Source organism: Nothobranchius furzeri, chromosome 13 (genome assembly GCF_043380555.1).
Source record: "Nothobranchius furzeri strain GRZ-AD chromosome 13, NfurGRZ-RIMD1, whole genome shotgun sequence".
NCBI classification, from domain to species: Eukaryota; Metazoa; Chordata; class Actinopteri; order Cyprinodontiformes; family Nothobranchiidae; genus Nothobranchius; species Nothobranchius furzeri.
The window spans coordinates 36,565,148-36,591,489 of NC_091753.1; the positions used below are offsets into that span (position 1 = coordinate 36,565,148).

Consider the following 26,342-nt stretch of genomic DNA (forward strand, 5'->3'; position numbering starts at 1 on the left):
GCTCACACTGTTTACAGTGGGGATGGGGAGCTGCTGACGTCAACTGAGGCTATAGTCGGACGGTGGAAGGAATACTTTGAGGAGCTCCTCAATCCCACCAATGCGCATTCCGAGGAGGAACCAGAGCTGGGAGGCCTGGGGATGGACTGTCCGATCTCGGGGGCAGAAGTTGCTGAGGTAGTCAAACAACTACACAGCGGCGGAGCCCCGGGGGCGGATGAGGTTCGTCCTGGGTATCTCAAGGCTATGGATGTTGTAGGGCTGTCATGGTTGACACGTCTCTACAACATTGCATGGTCATCGGGGGCAGTTCCTAGGGAGTGGCAGACCGGGGTGGTGGTCCCCATCTTTAAGAAGGGTGACCTGAGGGTGTGTTCCAACTATAGGGGGATCACACTCCTCAGCCTCCCTGGAAAGGTCTACTCCAAGGTACTGGAGAGGAGGGTCCGATCGATAGTTGAATCTCAGATAGAGGAGGAGCAATGTGGTTTTCGTCCTGGCCGTGGAACTGTGGACCAGCTCTATACCCTTGCAAGGGTAAAGGAGGGGGCATGGGAGTTTGCCCAACCAATCCACATGTGCTTTGTGGATTTGGAGAAGGCTTATGACCGTGTCCCCAGGGGCACCCTGTGGGGGACGCTCCAGGAGTATGGGGTGGGTGGCTTTCTGTTAAGGGCCATTCAGTCCCTTTACCAGAGGAGCGTGAGTTTGGTCCGCATAGCCGGTAGTAAGTCGGACCTGTTCCCAGTGAGGGTTGGACTCTGCCAGGGCTGCCCTTTGTTACCGGTTCTGTTCATCACTTTTATGGACAGAATTTCTAGACGCAGCCGTGGTGTGGAGTGTGTCGAGTTTGGTGGCAGGAGAATCTCGTCTCTGCTTTTTGCGGATGATGTGGTCCTCCTAGCTTCATCCAGCTCTGACCTTCAGCTCTTGCTGGGTAGGTTCGCGGCCGAATGTGAAGCGGCTGGGATGAGGATCAGCACCTCCAAATCTGAGACCATGGTTCTCGACCGGGAAAGGGTGGCTTGCCAACTCCGGGTCGGGGGAGTGGTCCTACCTCAAGTGGAGGAGTTTAAGTATCTCGGGGTCTTGTTCACGAGTGAGGGTAGGAGGGATCGGGAGATCGACAGGCGGATTGGTTCGGCGTCTGCAGTGATGCGGACGCTGAGCCGATCTGTCGTGGGGAAGAGGGAGCTGAGCCAGAAAGCCAGGCTCTCGATTTACCGGTCGATCTACGTCCCAATCCTCACCTATGGTCATGAGCTTTGGGTAATGACCGAAAGAACGAGATCGCGGATACAAGCGGCCGAAATGAGTTTCCTCCGTAGGGTGGCCGGGCTCAGCCTTAGAGATAGGGTGAGGAGCTCGGACATTCGGGAGGGACTCGGAGTAGAACCGCTGCTCCTCCGGATCGAAAGGAGCCAGTTGAGGTGGTTTGGGCATCTGGCTAGGATGCCTCCTGGACGCCTCCCCGGGGAGGTGTTTCGGGCATGTCCTGCCGGCAGAAGGCCCCCGGGTCGACCCAGGACACGTTGGAGAGGTTACATCTCCAATCTGGTCCGGGAACGCCTTGGGGTCCTGCCGGAGGAGCTGGTGGACAAGGCCGGGGAGAGGACGGCCTGGAGCTCCCTAGTTGGGATGCTGCCCCCGCGACCCGGACCCGGATAAGCGGAGGAAGACGAAGACGAAGATGAAGACGAAGGCATAGCAATGCAGCTGGTAGCAGCAGTACTGTAGGCTTGTAGCAAGAAGGTTGCAAGTTTGAATGCCATATGTGGCTTTTCTGCAGTTAGCGTGTCCTCCCCCAACATGAGTGGGTTTTCTCCAGGTACTCTCCCAGAGACCAAAAACAAGCATGTCAGGTAACTGAAAACTCTAAATTGTCCCTAGATGTGAATTGTAGGTGTGTCCCTGTGAGGGCCTGGTGGCCTGTTCTGGGGGTCCCTGCCTCTCATGCAACACTGCTGGAGATCATCGCTGGAGATGCAGATCTGTTCCTTACAATCCAACTTTAACCTATGAGAATAAAGTGATTGATACCATCAGTATGTGAGTGAATTTATTTTGCATATTTCAGTAAATTGTATTTGTTTGAATTAAAAATAGCAGTCTAAACATAGTCTTTCCTGCAGTAGAAAGCCCTGCATATGTATTTTTAAGACATTTGTTTTCTGGATCATTGTACTTAGTAAATTTCAACCCTACATTTTTTATTTCTTGCAGCACTTTTGTTAATAAAGTTTTTATTGTTTTATTTTATCACAATGTCTCCTTGCTTGGTAATTCTGAATTTGTACATTTTTGTGTCTTTACCACACACTCTGTTTGAGATGAGGCTATGATCCCAACCAGAAAAATTTGGATGGCCAGCTCAGGGTCAAAGGGAAGTGAACCGGTCTGTTGTGCTAACCCACCAAGCAGATGTGTCAGCTTAATCTGTGACCTGATCCTTCCCTATATGGTCATTAGTTTTGGTAAAGATCAAATCAATAAGACTGCAAATACAAGCAGCTGAGATGATTTTTTTTTCTGCAGGGTTGCTTGGCTTAGTATCAGCGTTTGGTTAAGAAGATTGAATATCCGTGAGAGACTTAGAGTAGAACCGTGTCACGTTGAGGTGTAGTTGGAGGCGGACCATGTGTGGTGGAGCTGACCAGGAGGCAAAAAATGCAGGCATGGATAAAGTAAAAAAAATGATTTAATGGTAGAGCGGGAACGAACAGCACGAGACAACGGTGACAAACAAACCACAATGATCTGACACAGGACATACGAGATGGGAGGTATAAATACACTGGGGAAAATCAGGAACACATGGGCATGTTAACAAGGGGCAGGTGAAACCCATAGGGACTAATCAAGGGCAGGGGCAGATCATGACAGTACCACCCCCCAACCCCCACCCCACCCCCCCAAGGGGCGGATACCAGACGCCCACAAGATCCCCATGACTCGGGAACACAGGAACTCAGACTCGGGAACACACCAGACTCGGGAACACACTGGAGACTCAGACTCGGGAACACACTGGAGACTCTGACGAGGCTGCAACAGCAGAACCCAGACGAGGCTGCAGCGCGGGACACTGGAGAGGCTGCAGCATGGAGAACCTGCAGGCATAGGCCCCGCAGGCGTGGACCAGGAAGTCGAAGAGATGAAGCTGAAGGAGCGACGCGAGGAATCCAGGATCGGCAGCAGGTACTCAACAGACAGTCCGAGCAGGTGCACAACAGGATCCATTGGGTCCACAGGCGGAGGCTCAATTGAAGGGAAGCCAAACTGGAGCGTGAAGACCTGCCCTACCACTCCGGAGACTGTTGGCGTGCGTAGGGGGGTTTTACTCCACATAAACTCCAGGATCCGCAGCTTCCGTGATAAAACAGGACGGGGCAAAAACAGCAGGAGACGAGAAGGATGTAGACCACCCCGAAAAACAGGTAGGATGCGTCTAAACCCCTCAATGGGCTCGACCACCCCGAGAACAAATAGGATGCGCCGATAACCCCTCAAGTCCGAAATCTCCCTCCGCTGAACAGGAACAAAAGGAAAAATAATCCTCCAGGCAGAATGGTTTGGAGCTCACCACAAGTCCAGGTTAGGTCAGATCATTCTGTCACGTTGAGGTGTAGTTGGAGGCGGACCAGGTGTGGTGGAGCTGACCAGGAGGCAAAAAAGGCAGGCATGGATAAAGTAAAAAAATGATTTAATGGTAGAGCGGGAATGAACAGCACGAGACAACGATGACAAACAAACCACAATGATCTGACACAGGACATACGAGACGGGAGGTATAAATATACTGGGGAAAATCAGGAACACATGGGAAGGTTAACAAGGGGCAGGTGAAACCCATAGGGACTAATCAAGGGCAGGGGCAGATCATGACAAACCGCTGCTCCTCCACAAGTGGGGCAATCTGAGGTGTTCCAAGGTCAGAATTCCTCCTGGGCTTCTCCTAGGGAAGGTGTTTAAGGCATTTTCTCCCAGCAGGAGACTCTCAGGTCAACCCAGGACATGCTGAAAAGATTATATGATCATGCTGACCAGGCAACACTTAGAGGTCCCACCAGTGGAGTTGGTGGAGGTCTCATTAAAGAGTGTGTTTTGGGCCTTCCTGACGGGCCATTCAACTGTAACCTGCACACCAGTAAGTAGGCAAATACAGACAAATAGACAAACCACTCAGTGAATGGCACCACTTCTATTATCCTCTCTGAATGTATTATTAAATGAAATATACTGATCAAGTCCATGGTAGTGAACACTTGAATTTTTTTAATAGATCAATAATTGTTCTGTATTTATTTTTAGAGCTAATGTTTTTAATGATTTATTATTTTTATTGTAAAATATTTTTGTTAAAGCTTTGATAAAATATTAATTTCAAAGTGTTCCTTTTCAAAAGGATTAAAAACATAAAAACCTTGTTTATCTGGCTTTTAACTGAGCCGTGCATTTGACAAAGGTTCATTGTTTTTGGAAACAATGCTTTCTTTTACCTGGAATTTTTAGAACTTGTGTTTTATAATAAAGTCCTTTACAGTCTGAAGTTTATACGACTTAAGAAAGACACTTAATGTTGAAGAGACAAAACTTTTAATTATGAGAAAAAAATACATCTCTTGACTGTTTTCCAAGTCTAAAGAAAGTAAAAGTAGTATAATTAATATTCAAATGGAAACTGCAGTGTGTTGATGATTAAAAAAAAGGTCAAGGAAAAGAGGAGAGACAGAAGGGGTGTAATATTTCAAATCTTTCCTAACAGGAAAAGAATGATATCCAATATGTCCATGGTGCATCACATCAATCAATACCTCAGTTGTAAAACATGCTTCACATGACCTGCTCCTCATTATGGATTTACACATCCTTGTTCTGTAAGAAACACAAGCAATAATTTGAATGAACAAATAAAACTCAGCTCTTTCTTAGAGTTATTAAACTTCAGAATCTCAAATGTGCTCTGTTTAAAAAGATCACAAGGGAATTGCTCAAGGTTGGGTTCATTATACTGAGAATATGGCAGGAACTGAAAAGCATGCCTTTTTCAAAGCTTCTGAACCGGCTGTCGTTAACAACGACTGTGGATCGCGTGCTGAGCGGAATGAGAAAATTGCCAATTCAGAGGAGACCTTCAGCCGGCAGGACATCTCACTTCTGATTGGCTAACAGCAACATGACTACCACTGACTCCATTTGGTTTGCACTGTTGATGTTTTATCTCCACAAATACCATAAAACTGAAGGAGTTCTGCTGTGTGGTGAGTTACTAATGCTAACGGTTAGCTTCTGGTCAAGATATTCTCTGCTGTTTCCTGTATATTTACACTTGGTGTAAATGAGGCTCAACAGAGAGGCAAAAACCTAATCATACTAAAGACAGACAAGGGAATGAGAGCACGACAACTGAGGGAAACTAAGGAATAACTTAAAAGTTCGGAGATACTATGACAGACAAACAAGGGACACAGAACATGACAGAGGGATGCTCACCCCTTCTTTCCACTGCTCGTGAAAGCATTGCAAGCTTGGTTTGATAACAATGACTAAATCACTGGCCGTTAGCTGCCTTGTAAATGTAGCCAGCCACAAATGATGGCCAATGGAATGTGCTTGGGTGTTGGGGGTTAAGGTTGGTTTATGCTTGACGCATCCGCTAGGTTCGCAAGGCTCCGCGAGGCAAAATTGCGTCATTTTAACAACCACGCCCCTCCACCACGTCTCTGCACAGCCCAAACTTTCCACACACTTTCAAAATTAAAATCACATGCAGGTAAACGTGTGTCATTTACTGCTAAAAACCCCCGTAGCCCATGGAAACAGAACAGAAAATGAATCACAGACGTTTTGTTATACATGCAGCTGTCTTACTCCTTGCTCATTATTGTGTATGGACTTCAGAAATCACGCGTGGTGTTGCAATGCTCCTGTGATTTTGTGACATCACTGGATCAGCTGTGTGGATCGCTTTCGCTCCTGTTTTGAGTCAGAATTGCTCCCATTTGGGAATGAGCTCACGGGTGAAATGCTGCTATTACGTTACGCGACCACTTTCACGACCGGTGAAAAGAAGAGTTCAGACAACGGACACACAGAAAAAAAGAACATACAAGAATAAAACTGGGGAGCAGGGAAAACAACACATTAAATTGACACAGAATGTGACATGTTATTTTTAAATGGTGAGTTGAAACGTTTTATCTCAATTCTACAGAAACCTTTAGGGCATTGAATTAAAAACACAAAATCATATATATTTAAAGGGTAATTTTGACAACTTTGTTGAACTTTCATTTTAAAATAAATAAAACCCTGAATGATAAATGTGCTGTAAAGTGCATCAAGTATGTTTTAGATGTATCAATTATGTATTAATTTAATGTTGTTGTGTTTGAATCTTGCATTTGAGTTGTCCCTCATGTGTCATTTTACAATTACAACTCATTTATGTGAAAAAAAATTGTATAAAAATTGATATACAAAGGGTTCACTGACAACTGAATGGAAAGTTTGCTGTTTATTTGTAGTAATAGAAAAACTTTCTTAGCTTATATTTAACCAACAAAAATAAAATACCAGAAGAAAATAAAAGTATCTCTATCCAGTTATTTTTGTTGGCTGGAACTGGATTAACTGATCAATAATTCTCCAGATCCTGACCCAATCTTAAACACTCTCCTCCAACTAGTCAATAAACATTATTAGGATAAGACTTCCACAAGTACCTGCTATAAAACCATCCATAATTATTATTATTATGAATAAAAATGTATGTCTTTTATTGCTGTGCTGTAAAAGTGTTCAGTGTTTTCAGTGTATAAACGTAAAGACAAGTAAGTCACAAAAAACAGCCCATTGCTTTAAATCTCATCATGACGATGTAGTAAATTGGTCTTCAGTGCATCCGATATTTTGGTTGCGTTTTATTGATTAGACTTGGAGTCACTCGTGTTGTTTACTCCTGAAACTTGTTCTTGTTTCTAAGTCTGATAAGTGCTTTACTGCTGTGCATTTTCCATCCATTTAATCCGGCTTTAAAGGTTGGCTGTGACTGAGCAAATCGCTTGCAGGTCCAAAGGGGGGATAAAAAACTAAAACAGGCCCAATGGAGGGCTTATACATAGTCCAATTCCCAAAGCAGAGAAAATGACTAATTAAGCTTTTCAGATTTAAATGAATTTAAATGTCTGTTATCGACTGTTGGAAGGAAACTCAAGAAAAAGTTGTCAGCCGCACTAATGAGTTGTTTTCTTTGTCGCAGCAACATTTTGTATTTTAACAGCTGGAGTTTCTAAGTGCCAGCAGATAGGTTTTCTTACTTCTGTCATTCACAAGCTTCACATCTTCATCAGAACATTGAGAACAGATTTAAAATGTTTAATGCATGAGTTAAGCGCTGAGTTTTTATTTCCCACTAAAATGTGTAGACATGCATACAAACTGCTTTGTGTACAGTCCAAGTAAACAAATGTAGTTCAGTATAAATGTTTCCGTTCAAATATCAACTATTAGTTTTTTTAAAAATCCCATTCTTAATATTTTTAAGCAAATGTTTTCATAGGTTTGTTAGCAACCATAATTCATTTAAAAATGTGTGGGTCTGGCAACTCTCCTATTCAAATAACCCCACCCCCTGAGGAATCTAACCGAGCCAATCAGCGCTGAGCAGCATACGTCACACACCACGACACTGAGTTTCTCATAAACATGGCGTCTGAAGCGGAGGTCGCTGTAGCTCTTTCCTCTGTTCTAAATGACTTGAACGTGCCTTTAAAACCACAACTAGTAGAAGCGATGTGTCACACCCTGTCCTGTCTCCCCATTCTGTTCAGCCATGTGTCTCTGTTAATTGCTCCCACCTGCCTCTCGTTTTCCAATCACCCAAGCTCCCAGCCCTCTTGTATTTAAACCCCTCCAGGTCTGTCTCTTGTTGGTTCATTGTTTCCATGTCTTGCGTGTGTTTATCATTAAAACCCTTTTACGGTTTCCAGTTTGTCTGCCCGCCTGCTTCCTCCCCAGCATTTGGATCCTCACCTCTGCTCCACTCACCAGCGCGCCTGACACGATGAAGGCCTTTCTTGTTAAGAAAGATGTTTGCGCCGTCACCAGACGCCATTTTTGACTACAGCTAATAAACTACAGTGTTGCCGACGTCACAAATCGTGACGCTCTGTTTCTCATAAACAATGAAGACTGAAGCGGAGTTCGCTGCAGCTCTTTCTTCTGTTCTAAATGACTTGGATATTTCTTTAAACCAAGAAGAGGTGCAAAAATCTTTCTTCTAAAAAAGGATGTTTTCGCCGTTGCCAGACGCCTTTTTTGACTACAGCTAAAAAAACTACAGTGTTGCGCGGTATAGTCGGCATTTCTGACCTTTTTTATTTTTGAGCTGGCTAGTCCTGCCCCTCATATGTAGGGCATTGTAGGGCAGCAGTAGCTCAACAGGTTGAGCGGGTTGTCCAGTAATCAGAAGGTTGCAGGTTCGATCCCAGCTCCGGACGGAGAATTCCTCGCCTCTGTCAGTGCGCCCCAGGGCAGCTGTGGCCACATCGTAGCTCATCACAGTCAGTGTGTGAATGTGTGTGTGATTGGATGAATGATACACTGTAGTGTAAAGCGCTTTGGAGTCCTTACTCTGAGAGGCGCTATACAAGTGCGGGTCATTTATCATTATCATTTATCAAATGCCTCTCTGCCTCTGAGTAACCAGACTAGATCTCTGTGTAGAATTAAACAGAGGACGAGTCTGGTAGGCTAGTAAATCAGTGTTTTTTAAAAGAAGAATTTAGACAAACATTTGCATGACTTTGTACTGCAGGTAAAACTGCTGCAGGATCACTTTGGATTTTAACTTTGTACCTTCAGTCTGCTGTCTAATTATATACTCCTGTCAGAGCTGTCTGCTGCTCAGTCCTGGCACACCCCATCCGCTCTGTCATTGAAGTCATTGGATATCGCTAACTCCATTGACCAAAAGGCATATATTGTGACAAGCACTAAATCACTTTTGAAAGACACGGATATAACCTAATGTTACATAGTCTGGTTTTGTCTTTTCTTGGTGTGTAACATGTTTATCTTTGTCCAGCTAATGTGACTAGACAATGCCTTTGTAGGCACCTGAACTGTTCTAGATAAGAGAACAAACTCAGAAGGAGATGTTTTGATGAAACAAGTGTGATGTGGCATAAACATAGATTGTATAGCTTTAAAGACTAATAAAATGGTGCACCAAAACGATGTATGTGGCTTTTATTCTCAGCTGTCACAGGAAATGTTCTGGGGCCTTACTTATAAAGCTTGCTTGCTTATACATACAAAACTTTCTACACAAGTTTTGTGATTTATATAAGGGGAGGAAATTTTAGGGTGGCTTTCCAAACTGGTTTTCATGGTAACTCTGGCAGAGTTTAGCCTGGCGATGCATTGCATGCTCATTTATTCTTTTTCAATGAAACTAATATGCATCCTACTCACTTACTTAGGAAAAACAAACAATTCAGAAAAAAATACATTTCAAACAGTTATTTGAAATAGTATGTCAACATTTATGTTAGGATTGTAGAACAGTTGAATTTGGCCATTGCTGTCTTCACAAAAACTCTGGAGATGTAAAACTTGTTTGGAAAATGGTGAGCAGCACCAACATAAATACTTTTATTTCCTTCCATTTATTAACTTATTTATTCATAAATTTCATATGTTTAAACACTGGTCTTCGCTGGGCAATTTTCTATTTCCTTGAGGGTGCCACTCTAAATGATTTCAGTTGGTATATATATATATATATATATATATATATATATATATATATATATATATATATATACTATGAATAAAACATTGAAATTCCACAGCAGTGTTGTTTAGCTAGTCATACTTCCTCAAACATTAAAAAAACCCAAGTTCAGATGTGTGAAGGGACTTAAAGCAAACTGTATATAAGGATGTAAATATGCGGGAGAAACTCAATCATTAAGGTGTGTTTGCTCGTGCTGCAATCCATCCTCCAGCTCGTGCTTTTTATTCCCATCTCACATCCAAATTGCCTCTTATCTCATCCCCTCATCATCTCCTGTTTCTCTTTTGCCCTTCTCCTCCCTCTCTCCTCCTCTTTCCTTTCACTGTCACCCATAGTCCTGTTATCCTCACCCTCTTCCATTACTCTCCTCACTCTTCCCAGCTAACTGGCTGTCACGCATATTTTTAATTACTTTTTCCTGTTTTTCAGAAAGATCAGAAGGCTGGGTGAGGCTTTAAGGGGAGACGAGGGGGGAGGTTGCGCATTAGAAATTTTGGGTGGGGGCAGTCGTGGCATAATTAAGCATCAATTTGGGACACTGATGAAAATGACACCAGGAAACGCAACGAGGGGATTAAGGGTCAGACGGTAAACAGCTTTCTGCTGAAAACCACATATATCTAGCAGAAGGAAAGGATTCAGTCTGGAAGATTGGGAAAGGGAAACAGAGCTACAGGAGGGAAGGGAAAATGATAAGCAAACATGAACAAAAAATGTAAAACATACTTAAAGGTAATAAGATAGCTAATGATATTTAATGCAAACTCCAATAAAAACATGGGTGCAGGAGTGGACTTAAAAATGTGGAGTCTAAAAACAAAGGTGCAATGCTGCAGATGCAGAAGAGAAAAAAAGATGACTAAACAGACCATGTCCAACATCTTTGAACTCTACTTCTGTGATCTAACTCATTAGTTCTTCATTTAACTAGCAAAAATACAGCAGGTGCCAACAATGCAAGAGTGAGCACATCTGGGGTAATGTGTGTGTGTCCGTGTGTGTGTGTGTGTCCGTGTGTGTGTGTGTGTGTGTGTGTGTTTGTGTGTGTGTGTGTGTGTGTGTGTGTGCGTGCGTGTGTGTGTGTGTGTGTGTGTGTGTGTGTGTGTGTGCGTGCGTGCGTGCATGTGTGTGTGTGTGTGTGTGTGTGTGTGGGAGGGGGAAGCACTCATTTGTCTTTATGTCCTTAAGCTCATTAGCACATATCTAGTGAATCATGCAATTAAATGACAATGACCTACAGCACACTGACAAATCACTGCAGCTACCGGGTGTGGATGAGTTCACACAAGCATGCAGTAATGTGTGTGTGCTCTGACAGAGCAGATACGTCACAGTGGTTACACTGTGTGTGAAAATAACTTGATGTGACCAAAAATAATACTTAAAAAAAAACAGCAAAACCCTGTTTTCAGCTTAATGTCAAAAATCCTAACCCTAATACAACAACGATTAAACCCTTAACGCCAGTTGTCGCAAATGTGCATCAAGCCTGCATTTGCTCCAAATGCAACCAAAATACCACATGTACCTGAGAGAAAATCCAGAAGTGAAAAAAAAAAATTTATAATTGAAAACAAGTTCAGGCGTTAAGGGGTTAAAGGAAAATATTTTATAGTAATCAGGATGCTGATGCCTAGAGATTAAACTGTGTTCACTCTTAACATTAAATAAGGCCAGGTCCGGAGTTTCACACAACAAACAAAAAGACTCAATGCATCATGTAACAATGAGACACTACTTTTTTTTCCCTAAACTCGCCTATCTGGTGCCGTGGAAACAGGAGAATGAGTTAGTGGCTTTTGAAATGTCACACGTCAAATCTCCCTTTTGGTGCGTGTAAGCATTGCAACAGCCATCAAAAGACACTCTCTATAAAAACTTGTACAGTGCACAGCAACTTTAAATGTCAACAAGTCCTAACAATGAAAAGGGTAAAACGAGGTAGTAGGACAGAAAACTAGTGGCATTAAAAAAGAGAGAAGGTGTGCAACAACAAATATTCACATTGACCTCGTTTGGTCATTTTCAGATGAGAGAAATAGATGAATCTAGACAAACATAAATGAAAACACAAGAACACACAGAAAATCCACTCACAGGTAATCCAGACTGAAGTAGTCCAAATTTAGAGGACAGTCAGAAATATTGGTATATAAGCACAACTAGAATTGAGCTATCTTTAGAATGTAGTGTTTGTACAAGCAGAATGGTACTTCACATTTGTTTTTTAAAGGTTATCATCCTTTGAATGCACCTTTGAGTCATGCTCTTAACCACTTTGTTATGTCAGATGTCAAATATGCAAACTTTAGAACTCAGATTAGGCTTTTGTGGGGGAACAGCTTCCTTACCAGAGACAAAGAAAAGCTCCTTGATCTGTGCAGGCCTCTGTCAGAACATTTTGGCCTTCTTTCATGTCTGGCTCAAATCTACTGCATTTCCCTCATGCAGGACACACGCGGTGAATGAAAGCTCATACTGTAATTTTAATCATCAAACAGGACACTACGATTGGCAGGGCTCTGATCTGTCAAGTCAGATTCTTCTCACGTTGCGCTTTGCTGAGGCAGTCCATGACCATTAGGTTTGTCAGGTCAGCATTATGATGCCAACCTTGAACAGCTGCCCACTTCAGAGACGTAGTAATCATGAATGTACTAGGATGGCACATGTTCCATTGACATTAAACATTCAATGAGCGATCTTTCCCCTCCTAGAGATGGAAATTAAAATATCGAAAAAAATGTGACAAGTTTACCAGACTTGTCACATTTTTTTTAAATAATCATGGCAAAATGACAAAGATGATCAAGTTGTAAAACAACCAGCTGCCTGAGCAAATACATATATCACAAGTAAAATAAACTATTAGTCTAATACAAATGTGCTATGCATCTATTTTTTTACCCACTTGTTTAGGTGTGGGGTCATGGGGAGCTGGTGCTTATTTCCAGTGATCATTGTTGAGAGCTGGTGTACATCCTGAATAGGTTATAGAGGTCTCAAAGAGCCAGACAGAGGTCAACGACACAGACTGTTCACCCCGTGGCAATTTCGAGAAGCCAATAAACCCGACTTTTATGTTATTGAAGAAAATGCCTGCATGCATTGGGAGAACACGCAAAATCCACAAAGAAATAACCTACCTAGCAGCACGCCACAGAACTCCACTTCAAAAACCTAATGTAGCACTGGTAAGCTACTGTCGCTTGAAGGTGTTTCATTTGTGTTTAATTGAAGGATTTAAAATATATACATATATATGTGAAATAAAAATGCTTTTAAATCCAACAAAGGTAGGTAGGTCATTGTTTTTAAAAGTGCATGATTTTGACTTAAAGGTGTGGTTCACTTATTTTATCAACGCATTTGCACTGGTCTCTGGTAGAAATGAAAGCCTTGCAAGCCAAACGTAAGGAAAAACCATCTCAGAATTGCTTCAATCAGCACGAACAATTCTGCTGCAGCCGAGAATAGCACAAATCATTAGGTTTTGGAGTCTATTTCCTGATATTTTGACATTTTGCTTTGGATTGGTTAACAGCAATGCAACTTACCAGTGACTTGCAACGTGGATGTTTTATCCCCACAAATAACACAAGCCTGGAGGAATTTTTTTCTGTGTGGAGGAGTTGCTAATGCTAATGGCTAGCTTCTACTAGTCGGGACGTTGTCTGCTGATTCCTGGACGTTATAACAACAACAGCCTTTCTCGCCATGATTCAAGATGGGTGAGTACATGAATGTTAAGTGACAGTGTGACGTAGATCTGTGAGGCGTTTCAAGTCCTTGAGTTTCACCATCTAGTTTCTCTCAGAATCTATGAAAACCTCAGTGACCGATTAGAATCATTAAACATTTTCCACACCTTTAAGCACTGGGTTCACTAATATTGAAAGTAACTCACATGTAAACATTGTTATACACAAAAACTGCCCTTATAACACTGATCTGAATACTCCAAGCACTGCTGAAACCCTCAGAGAGCCCTCTTTCCAGTCCAGACCCCCCTGAACGCCTCCAAATAATTGATAGTCTTTCTGAAGTAGCAGTTGTTCCAATTTAAGCTCCCTGCTTCATGAAACTTTAAAAATCAAAAGCCACCAAGGGCAATAAATAGTAGATTATACAAATTCTGTAATTCAGATGCTCCTTTGGACTAATTAAATCATGAACTGTAGCAGCTGTGTTCAAAATCATGATGTAACCATGAGTCTGATGGAGAAACATGCAAACTAAATCAGCCTCATCAATATCAATAATTTTCCTTTCTACTTATGAAATTTAATTTAGTTTTTTTTTTCATTATTCCAAAATGACTTTTTATAAAATTCATACAAACATGAAATAAATATATTTTTTAAGTGTAGATGGACAAAACCGTAATAGAAATTCCAAATAAAACACTACATATATACGCTGAGATCAAGCGGTCCCTCCTTGCAGCATTAGTCTTGTTTTCTCCATCCATTTCCTGTCAACCCTCTGTACCTTCATCTCTGTTCTCCACCCCCACCTCTCCTCTTTTCATGGCATGGCGAGCCACCCCTCTTAATGGATATCCAGCAAAGAAAGATAGAAGAGAAGGACTGCTCACATTTACACACTCTGGACTGTTTCATTTATCCCTTTTTCTCAGAACTGAGCTGGTGCAACGTTAATGTCTTCTAATGGATGTTAATGCCATCTGATCATATCTGTAGAGTAAGCCTCATGATCTGGTCATCATCTTATGTGAAGAGGGACACAAGAATGTGTGCCTACGCAAGAAAATTACAAAACCTCTGAGAGAGATGTGAAATTCTTACAATACTGCTTAATGCTTTAATTAGCCAATTTTCTTGTCTGTTTCATATGTAATTTATTACATCATGTTATCTAAAACACCAGAACAGAATTTAGCTTTAGAGTGAACTAGATAGTCGCTGTTCCATGCATTCATGTCTCTATCTTTCTGTCTCTCTAAAATATACATTGTTACATTACATGGATACTTCTACATTCACCAGACTCAAACACAAAGGATTTGAGCTGGATTTGCTCACAATAACACCTAGATCATTTGCATTTTAAAAGGTTTCTAAGTTGTTCTTGTTCTTTCTTAAGGCCATTTCAAACTACAGCTGTTCCAGAAGATATTTACACACCTTTGGAACAATGCTCCCTGCATTTTCCCTGATGATAGGGGACAGTACATACCTAAATCATTGCAAGCAAGCAGTATTTTGTGGTCGAGCAAGACCTCGCCATTAGGGTGAAAAATACCTGGGAGGATAGGAACAGCTAAGATACTGCGCAGAACCCTCAAGTTCCCAGACCTCTGGTAGAGAACCCTAGATTGGAAGGATGAGGCCGCCTGCAGAGGATTACCACATATACATACACACACACACACACACACACATATATATATATATATATATATATATATATGTGTGTGTGTGTGTGTCTGCTGTTGTTGTTGTTCCTTCTGGGAGGGAGACCCCTTCTGTGTGGACTACCTTCTCTTTCTTTGTCAACCTCAATTCTGAAGTCTGAATGACATTCCGATATCAGTGCTGTAAATCCTGGTGGTGTGGATCAGTGAGTCAATGTCTCGCTCGCTCTTGGCGTACAGCTTTATGTCATCCACGTAGAGGAGGTGGCTGTTTGTGGTTCCATTCTTGATTCGGTATCCATAGCCAGCCTAGTTGATTTTTTGGCTATTGGGGTTCAGACCTATGCAGAACAGCAGTGGGAACAGGGCATCTCCTTGGGATATGCCACATTTGATGGAGACTTGTGCAAATGGCTTGCAATTGGCCTCAAGGGTGGTTTTCCCACAGCCCTATTGAGTTTGTAATGAAGGTGTCAGAGTCCTGTTGATGTAGTACAGCTCCAAGCATTCAATGATCCATGAGTGCGGCATTGAGTCATTGTCTTTCTTGTAATCAATCCAGGCCGTGCGAAGGATTGTGTGTCTGGCTTTGCAGTCTTGGCCAACTTTTGTTGTCTATTGGCTGTACCTTTGGAGAGGTCCTTCAGGATCAGGATTGTTTGCCCTTCTGTTAGCCATTCAAGGTGAGTCTCATCCTTTAGAAGCTGGTTCATCTGTGCTGCAAGGCGCTCATGGAGTACAGTGAACTTCTTAAGCCAGTAGGTGTGGATCATGTCAGGTCTGGGTGCTGTCCAGTTTTTCATACCTGAGATGCTTTCCTCGATGTCTGCCACAAGGATGGATACTGTGGTCTTCTCTTAGAGAAGAAGAGAGAGAAGTTCTGCTCAGAGAGGTTGCTGTGGTCTTCTCTTAGACAGGCTAGCCACTTTGTATTGCTGTTGTTTGATGCCTCCTTCTCCCAAATGCCCTTCCAGTACTGTTCAGTCTTCAGCCTTGAGGAGTATGCTTTGTTTGTCTGGCTTCATTTTCTCTCGTGTATCTCTTTAGGTGGTTGGCCAAGGCTTGGAGTCTTTGTTTAGTAGTTTGCAGTGCTTCGTATATGGGTTTCAGATTGTAGCTCTTGGGTTCTGGCTTTCTCATTGTACCTTTCTAGAGCTTTGACAATTGGCTCACTTTTCTACGTGCTGCCTTGATTGTGGTTTCCAACCTTGTTTTCCATGGTGGCTCATGGTTGCTCTTATAGCCATCCATCTCAAGGATGCTGAAGTGTACATCAGATCATTTTTTTCAGTGATGGTAGTTGTAGGAATCTTTCTCAATACTGCATTCACATCATCAAGGTTTTCTGATGGTCACTCAGCTGTTGTAGTTGGTGTCTGGGTTGCCTGCTTATTTGCACCATTATCCTTTCTCTCAGTTCAGTTGCAGCCTCGCTCAGCACTGTTTCACTTCTTGGGGCTTTGCACCTGATCTCTGGATGTGGAGTTGATGTTAACTCCCTTCTGATCTTGTGTCAGTGCCGTAGCATTTGTGTTGTAACTCCTCAATCTCAAGTTGTGATAGCAGTTGCCGTTTGTGGATGTTGGAACACTGAAATATTAGTTGTTTGGCTGTTAGTGTTGAGTGAGGGTTTCGAAGTAGCCATTCTTCCTGCATTCTCTGCATTTAACCCTTTGACTAGGGTTACTGGAGTAGTAGCATTCCAACAGATCCAGATCTCACCTTTTTCCATTTTGTTGCAGTAGCCCACCTTTTATCACCTGACGCAGACCTTGTTTGGCCAGGTGACGTCTAGCTGGCATAGATAGATAGATAGATAGATAGATAGATAGATAGATAGATAGCATAGCATAGCATAGCATAGCATAGTTTATTTATATAGCACATTTAAAATGCAGCATGGGAGCTGCCCAAAGTGCTGCACAGGCTAAAATAAAACACACCCATTACAAGGAGCTAAAACTAAGGATAAAATCTCAATTAAAAGCAGAGAAAACATGAATAATAAGAACACATTAAAACAATGACACAATAAAACACTAAAACGAGTCACTGTCTAAAAGCCAAAGTGTAAAAGTGGGTCTTTAAACGAGATTTAAAAACCGCCAGAGATGGAGCCTGCCGAACTCCAATGGGCAATGAGTTCCATAGCTTTGGGGCAGCATGGACAAATGCTCGTTCACCCCGCGATTTGAGCCTCATCCGCGGCGTGTGCAGCAGCAATAGGTCAGCCGACCTCAACGAGCGGGTGGGCACATATGGAGTGAGAAGGGCAGAGAGGTAGGAAGGTGCCAGGTCACTGAGCGCTTTAAAAACAAAAGTCAGTAACTTAAACTGCACTCTGAAAATGACAGGGAGCCAGTGAAGATGTGCCAGGACAGGTGTAATGTGGCTACGTCGGTGTGTACCCGTCAAGAACCTGGCAGCAGCATTCTGAACAACCTGCAGCCGATTCAGGGCAGAGTCCGGAAACACCAACGAGGAGGGCGTTTGCATAGTCCAGGCGAGAGGTAATGAATGCATGAATGACTGACTCTAAATGCCTCCGTTTCAGGATTCGTCTGAGGTGAGTAAGGCGGCGAAGCTGATAAAAACACGACCTCACTACAGAGTTTATCTGTGGGGCCATTGTGAGTCCAGCATCCAGCTTGACCCCGAGACTCGTCACACACTGTTTGGGGTTAAGGGTTAAAAGGTCACAAACAGGGTAGATAGATAGATAGATAGATGATAGATAGATAGATAGATAGATAGATAGATAGATAGATAGATAGATAGATAGATAGATAGATAGATAGATAGATAGATAGATAGATAGATAGCAAGCACACACGGTTCCCAGTCTCAAACACAAACGTGCATGTACACAATCCTAAATGTACTCAGTAACAACAATATTGTCACAAACACTCAGCACTGGCCAGCCAGCTGCAGATGGACATATGCTGTGCAGGTTAACGTTAGCCATATTTGCAATTCTAGCAGGCTGCTTGCCTCCCGTGATTAGCTAAACATTTTGAATACATAATTGTGTTGTATTGCAAATAAATATCCCCTCATCATCCTCCTGTCTTTTGTCCACAAGTGTCTCACAGACAAAAGCCCAGTCATAAACTGAGATTTTTCACTGCATTTGCACCTTTTGTTGAGAAAAAAAAAGATTCCAAAAGAAAGATAATTAAAAGGCTCCAATTATGGTGTAGTCATGTAAAAGGGAGATATTCAGAAACAGGTTTCAAAGCTGCTTTTTCGAAATATTTTCAATCAATGGCCTTGGAATAAAAACAACAAAACATCAGTTATACCTTTATCTCCATCCTGTCTGGAGTTGTTTAGAGATGATCAAATAGCAACTTTTGGTTCTTCTAATCATCATGAATAAATAATATGAACAAAAAAAGTTAATATCTATGACTCTTTGATTTCAAGCTCCAAAAGCAAGTAAATAAATATAGTTCAATGTGTGATACTAAACTCACTTGTTTTATTTGACAAGCTGGGACTCCACTTACTAGTAGTTGCTATGACAACATCTTAGAATGTAAAAACTTTACTTGGGACTGAAAATAAAGAGGGTTTACTTAGGTTTCCATAAAACTATTTGAGAAATAAAGTTGACAGCATTTCATCTTTAGCACAAAATATCATTTTTAAGCTTCTCCGAGACAACAGAGCTGTACCAGACATCTTACTTTTATCCCTAAGTGCCGCGAGGCTCAGCTTAGTTCTAATATTTATATGAAAAAGTAGAGATGGAGGTGAAAAAGACTGTGTGGAGAGATCTACCCAAAAGACTCACATGTAAACATTCTGCATTAGAGAGTAACATAGCTGTTAACACATCATTCAAAGCATGAGTCAAACCAGCAACAGCAATAAACAAAAACCGACTAAAAAATGAGGAGAAATCATTAGAAAGGTCAAATATTCAAATCGCTCTCTCTTGGTTACGGCTCTGAATAAAAATGAAAGTCAACACCAATTGCCAATGATAAAAAGTGACTTCATAATTGCAACAAAGTATTTGTAATGAGGGAAATGTTCCACTCGTTATCTCCTACTGTGAAACCCAGAAATTGTGGTTTATAGCAAAAGATCTACAAAAAGGCAAAGTTGACCCAAGAGTTGCAACGTTCTCAGCAGAATCATTCCATTTGTTCCTGGCTTTGCAGTTTTCAGCACATCCAAGAAAATAAAACCTGTCCAGCTGATGTCTTCATCAACTTTGCTGATTTAAGTTGTGTAACTTGGGACAATGATCTCAAGTTTGTATTAACTATCATTTTTACCCACATAACAGTAGCTAATGTCTCCGAGAAAACTTTTACACAGCTACACCTACACACACACACACACACACACACACACACACACACACACACACACACACACACACACACACACACACACACACACACGTCTGCAAGCAAACAGACATCGGTAAAAAGTATCAACTAGAAGAGGGAGAGCAGAAAGACAGACCTGTACACCAGAGTGTCGTCCCCAGAGCTGTTGTATTGGACCTGGAACATCCTGACTCCAGATGTGGGAGTTTGACTATTCCATCTAATGAGGGCAGAGTTTCCTGTCAGCTCCACAAGCGAGACCCTCCTATCTCCTCCTCTCGTCTCGTTGTTTGGCAGCGCAACCTTAGAGGAGGTCAGGATGTCAGAGGGCGCTGGCTCAGACGCAGGATCTCGGCTGCGGCTTGTGCTGTTCGCGAGATGAGGCACTGCTGTGACGACTAACTCCACCCTTCCTGTGGATTCACCTGCTGCATTGGAGGCAATGCAGGTGAAGTTTCCTGAATCCTTCAGCGATATGACATTGATCTCTAGACTTCCATTGGGGAAAACCAAAGTCCTTCAACAAAAGGAAATTCAAAAAACAAAATCAGTTAAATACTTAGTCTCACTGTCTACTGTTTATTTTTTCTACATAAAAGTAAAGTGACATATACAAAGGTAAGGCTTGTGGAAACACAACGTTGACTATTATAGGTTTTCTAAAATACTGCAGTCCCATATGATGTTCATTTTACCCCCACCCAGCATGATAAAGGATGACATTGAGAGACACAAATTCTAGTTGTCTATGTGTTCAGGTCGACAGTATAGACAAAGTAATAGTTTTGTTTGTTTCTCTTACATATTGTCTGAGTTCTTTAGGTCACAGGCAGGTCACAATGGAATTTCAATCATGGTTTAAGGTGTAAAAACGATCATTTTATTCAAACAAAAGCAAGGCAACAACTTGCTCCTCAGTCATTTTAATGAGAAAACTGTCGAGACCAATTGATTTTCTTTAAACTCCCCTTTAGTGTCACTTCCACTGGGGACATTTGCTAATCAGCGTTCACCTCACTAATCCATTTAGTCAAATGTGTATTCTGCTGCCCTCAGCATGTGATGCTAATGCTAACTTTGCCAACAGCATTCATCTGCAATCTATTAGGAATTACTGCAATAACTGCTGCACAGAGGGGTCATTTCTCTGCCTGGTGAAAAAAATTCATATCCACAGAAAGAAAAAGGTACATTGAATAGTGCTCTCTAGACATTTTATGAAGATGTAAACAGAAATGTCTTGTGAAAAAGATCCTTTCAAAATAATCACCATGACATTACACTTTCATAATAGCTGAAAACTCAAACTGTAGCACTGGTATCCTTTGGTATTGGTACCTCAAAAGCACCAGATTTTTTACTTTGACCAGCTGACTCAAATTTAGGTCACTTTCTCTTTAAGAACTACGTCTAAACCTAGTTTTATTCTTATCCCAGTCAGCTGGACAGACAAAGGTATCCCAGGGCTGAATTGTTGTCACCATCTGCCCCTGCATAGCGGGTGTTGTGAAGCAATTCCCTTCCAGGACAACAGAGGGCATAATGCTTTTCTGGGGGTGTTCTGCAACCATTGCAGTCACGTTTCTGGTCCACAAAACTACTGTGTTTGAGCATTTTATATTGTGTACATATATTTCAGAGATTTTTTTTAACACAGACAAAATTTATTTTCCTTTTCATTCCACAAAATAAAAGTCTGCTGTGATTCTTTGTCCTCCTTCAGTCACAAGAATATAAATAAGCATTCAGTTGGACTCCTTCTGTTAGCCGTTCTATGATCTGCTCCAGGTCTGCTGTTAGTTTTCATCAGCACGTGTGCTGTTGACAAACTTAAAGGAAGTTTCCACAAAAACACCTGGCCTGGCAGGAGAGCGCCTGACGCAGGCTTTATCAGACATCTCAGAATGGCTAGAGTCATCCCACCTAACTCTTAATGTTAAAAAAACTGTGTCCATATGCTTCTCCATGAGAAACAGGCCTGATCAGGAACTATTTCAGGTTAGGATTAAAGAGAAAATCATTGAAGTAAGGAGTGATGTGAAGTACCTTGGGATCATCCTAGACAAACACCTAAAATTTGACAGTCAGGTTAAGCACGTCTGTAATAAGGTTAAAACAAATTTAAACTGCTTCCGTTTTATCAGAAGGAACCTGTCACACCAAACTGCTAAACTGTACATGCATGCACTGATCTTTCCCCACGTATCATATTGCATTACATCATGGTCACAGGCTTCATCCACCACTCTAAAACCTATAGTCTTAATATACAAGCAAGCAATAAAAATTATGGACCAGAAACCATTGAAATGGCATCATTGCCGTATTTTAAGGAAACATAATCTTCTCACTTTTGAAAATTTTATTAATTTTAGCACTAAGATTCTTTTTCAATTGTCTAAATGATAAATTGTCTAAACTGTTCTCTACTGTGGCCATCAGACGTCGGAGCTCTCATAGAACGATCACTCGAGCCTCCACCTGCGGCGATTGTCTCGTCCCGCGGTGCAAGACTTCTTTTGGTCAGTCTGCTCTTTCTGTAAAGGGGGCCAAACTGTGGAACTCTCTACCTGTTGACGTAAAACTAGAAACGGACAGTAACGTTTTTAACAAAGAACTCAAAAAATGGTTAAAGTCTAAACAACAATGTCTACATGAATAGTTTTAAAGTCTTGCATTGCTGCTCAAATTGCCTTGTTTTATTCTTTTTATTCTTTTTTATTGAAAATTGTTTGCAATTTTAATGTGTTTTCTCTTTGATTTATTGTTGATCTCTTTGTATTTTATTTAAATGTAGTCTACTTTTTAGAAAGGTTCTATGGACAAGTGTTGCAAATTAGCACGTGTGCTAACACACTAAACAATGCATCTGGTTCGTCCAATGTAATTGCTGTGTCCATGTCAAATAAACATCACTCAAGTGGCTCGCTGACCAATCACGGGCTTTCGACAGTTAAAAATGTGGGCATGTCTCAGTCACCGTCTGGGCTGAATCACGATAGCATTGTGTCTCATAGAATAAGATAATATGAATAATTCTTTGTTTTATTGTCTCCAAAAGTCTAAATATAATAACCTTAAGTTTATGGGGCAAGGAAACTGTGCACATTAAACCTAAATATTTATCAATTACAACCATATATTGTATAACCAAGATTATCTTGTAATTATATTTTTTTCTGTTTTCTTGCTCCTTTTGTTGCACACTGAAAACCCTGAAACCAAAATTTACAGGAATTTTTTTTTCTAGAAAACTTCAGTTTAAAAGTAAATTGCAGCAGTGACGGCTATAACTTACAAAATAACACCTGGCTGATTGTTAAATGACAATCAATTATTTTTACATATGTGCATTGAAAATTACTGTGTGGTAATAGTAGCAGTTAAAACATTTCATTTTAAGTTGAGTACCTGTTTTTAAATGATCTAATTAGTACCTAAAGATGGGCTTACATATGCAACCTCTTAGTGGCAGCTGCTCTTCAATAAAGCATAATTATATGAAAACCTGTCAATATGTTACTGAACAGTAAAATGAAATGAACCCAAACATCCATTTAGCCTCTCACTCCTCTCGTGTCTCATCTAGCTGTATTTTTAACACCTAAACTTGATGAGTTCATTTTTGAATGAAGATGCACCACTGCTTCTGCAAATTAGAACTTTCTTCTGGTGCAGTTACAGATAGAAATAAAATAATAAATAGTTTTGTAACAATAAAAAATATTTTGAGTCAGACTGATATACAAGTTGAACATTAAGAACATTAAGAATTTATTTTTTCATAATGACTACCTAGCTTTTCTACTGTGGTCTACACACATGAACATTGTCTTCAAAAACTGGTGACAACCTTTTATATTAAAACATTGGAAAATCTCTAGACATGAAAAGAAAATGAGCTTTCTTTTCTAACTTGACCATATTGCAGCATCATGATGATACCTGGAGGTGTTGGATATAAGTCGTCCTTCAGGCGTGACCCAGTGGACCCCAGGCTCTGGGTCACCATTGGCTTTGCACTTTAAGCTGGCAGGCTGTCCTTCCATTGCAATGATTTGAGGGGACTTTCGTGTCAGAACTGGTGGGTCACAAATAAACTCCTAAAGAAAAATAAAACAGAACTGAACTGAACTAAAAACATCTAGATTGCTGTCTGTGGCATACATGCATGTTTCACTTTGTACATAAATGTTTCTAGCACTGTTATACTTTATAAATGAAGAACACAGACCTCTTCAGGTATTGTCCAGAAGTACTTGGCACTAAGATCTGGGGGGGAGGCACATGTCTCCAAGTCATCCTCCCTGGTTAATCTCCTTAACCACAGAAGTTCACAGTTACAGTGGAGGGGGTTACCACCAAAACTCAACACAAGGGAGGAGAGGGGGGAGCCTTTAGACTTGGCATATACCGGGATCCTTAAAAACAATGGGTCTGGGGGAATTTTCTTGAGTTTGTTTGATGTCATGTCCAGCCTGATAAAGGAAAGGGAAAGGATGCACAGAAGTGAAAATGGCAAAAAGCTTTAACATTTAGTATGTCTATATTTATCCATTCATTTTCATGTCCTTACCTGGCCAGTTTGTGTAGATTGGTGAAAACGCCCTGGGGAACGTTCTCTATGAGATTGTGATCCATGTTTAAGGTGTTGACATTGGTTAGACGACCAATAGTATCCCAGGGGACTTGTGCAAGGTTGTTGTAACTGAGATCTAAATCTTCTAAAGTAGACAAGAAGTCATCAAAAGCATGGGGAGATATGGCGTGGAGCTGGTTATTCGCCAAGATCAGATGGCGAAGATTGGTCAGACCTTTAAAATGGTCATCCTGTTTGTTGAAAAGAAAAGGCAGTGAGACACATGAAAAAAATCTTCCACATAAATATTGCATCTATTTTTTGATAAGATATTTGTCCATATCACATCTATTTTGTTGCTGTGGGCCAGTTCAACACCACCATTATCCCATTAAGCAATCTTACCTTGACCACAGTTAATCTATTAGAGTCTAGGTGGAGCGCTCTGAGTCGTCGCAGATCACTAAAAGCTGATGGAAGAATCTGACTGATGGTGTTTTTTGACAGTGTCAGATGCAACAAGCCAGTCATGTTGGCAAAGTCTTTTTTCCGCACAGCTGGAAATGAAATGATAAGAAGAAAACATTTCATCATCAATGTCTCAACCACAAAGATATTGTTGTTTTTAATACTCAACATAAACTTTTTAAATGTATCTAAACACAATGAATAAGAGATATTCAATCATTAAGCACACAATTAATACACTTTCTACTATAAGAACATTTGATTTTATATTTCTACAGTTCATTCTACAAAAAGTGCCAGTAACCTCAAAGTGTGACAGGCACAAAATGGTTTTGTTATAATTAAAATATTAGTATTGACTTGTGATATCTGGTATGGCATGAAAATGCATATCTGAAAGATGGGCAAACAAGGGACTAAAAGAATGATTGACTAATCTTGAATATTATATACTACAGATAATTAGCATCTGCAGAGAGAGAGAAATAGACCTCAACCAGAACATGAGAGAGATAATGCTGGTCTTGCAGTTAATGTACTGCATTATAGCAGATTGCTCTCAATGGAAATTCATCTGTCATGAAGTCATTATGAAAAAAAGAGAAAGGAGGGGAAAGCTGAGGTATACCAAATTAACAGAATGCCTAGATGGAAAATCAATGGCTTCAGGTCTCACAAAGTCATGAATCTAAATTAAGCATTGGTGTTTTTTTTATTATCATGAAGTTGTCTAAAGGAATTCTAATCTGTTACATACAACAAAGACTATGACATGGTTTTGTAGTTGCAAGTCAGACGTGGATCTTGGGGATCTTTTTCCAATCTCAAACTATAAGAATGATCTGAATGAGGCAAAAATAGCTTTTTTTAAATGTCTGTCTCCCTGGGGATCAAAGCAAAAAAAAAAAAAAAAAAAAAAAAAAAGCACTGTAGACTACAATTGACAGAGAGCAAAACAATAATGAAGTCAACATTCAAAGTGGAGTTTTGGAAAACTACTTCTAATGTATACACCCCCCACCCCACCCCCAAAAAAAGAAAAGGACAAAAATAGAAAAGTCTCCTGAGAATGTTCCTTGCACGTTGAAGATTAAAGAGGGTCATATTAAATATTAACTTCAAGCTTGTTGAGATTGAACAAATACTACATTTTGATGTATGTTTTCCCAGACATGTGTCCTCAGTAATCTCAAAGAGAAAAACTCTTGACAGTTCTCTCTTAGAATAAGGAGTTGTTTTAGAGTGGAAATTATCCTTTCTTACAATTAGATACATAAAGAGAAGAGATCCAGATTATTGTTACACTGTGACTGATCTGGGAGAAAGTTCACAAACTCACTTTCTAGTGACACAACACAAATGCAAAAACACACAACTTTCACAGAAACGCAAACACCATCCCACATATTTCTCCTCCTCCCCTGACTCTCCTTCTGACCCTTGGGCAGCAGAGGTTGAAGGACATGCTGGATGGCTGCAAACTCGCTTAGTTGTATGGCGTATCCTGCCACTCCCACCCACCTCATGTGGTTTATGTTGAAATTATCTGAATATTTGCTTTTATGTTTGAGGTGTTTTTCCTGGAACCCAGCCCTGTCCTCTTCTGGGGGCAGCGTTGGGGTGCCTGTTTTTCTCCCTCATCCCTTCCCACTACTCTTGCAACCCTTTTATTTTGTCTACATGTGAGAGCGCAATGACTGCATACCACAGTCAGCCTAATCCTGTTTACGTCTTTTTATGTGTTGTTTGTATGCTCTAGAACAGTTTGTG

The 26,342-nt window shown here is 41.1% G+C and overlaps 1 protein-coding gene across 3 annotated transcripts in view; it reads right to left on the reverse strand.

Moving 5' to 3' along the window:
• The window catches only part of zgc:172282 (leucine-rich repeat and fibronectin type III domain-containing protein 1-like protein), a 273,026-nt gene that overhangs the window by 69,059 nt on the left and 177,625 nt on the right, over positions 1-26,342 (reverse strand). For all 3 annotated transcript variants that reach the window (XM_015951654.3, XM_054742727.2, XM_054742728.2), the window contains 5 exons: positions 24,510-24,661; positions 24,102-24,355; positions 23,760-24,003; positions 23,471-23,628; positions 19,662-20,042 (listed from right to left, as the gene is read on the reverse strand). In XM_015951654.3, coding sequence (XP_015807140.1) covers positions 19,662-20,042; positions 23,471-23,628; positions 23,760-24,003; positions 24,102-24,355; positions 24,510-24,661 — 1,189 coding nt within the window. The remainder of the gene's footprint in view (positions 1-19,661; positions 20,043-23,470; positions 23,629-23,759; positions 24,004-24,101; positions 24,356-24,509; positions 24,662-26,342) is intronic.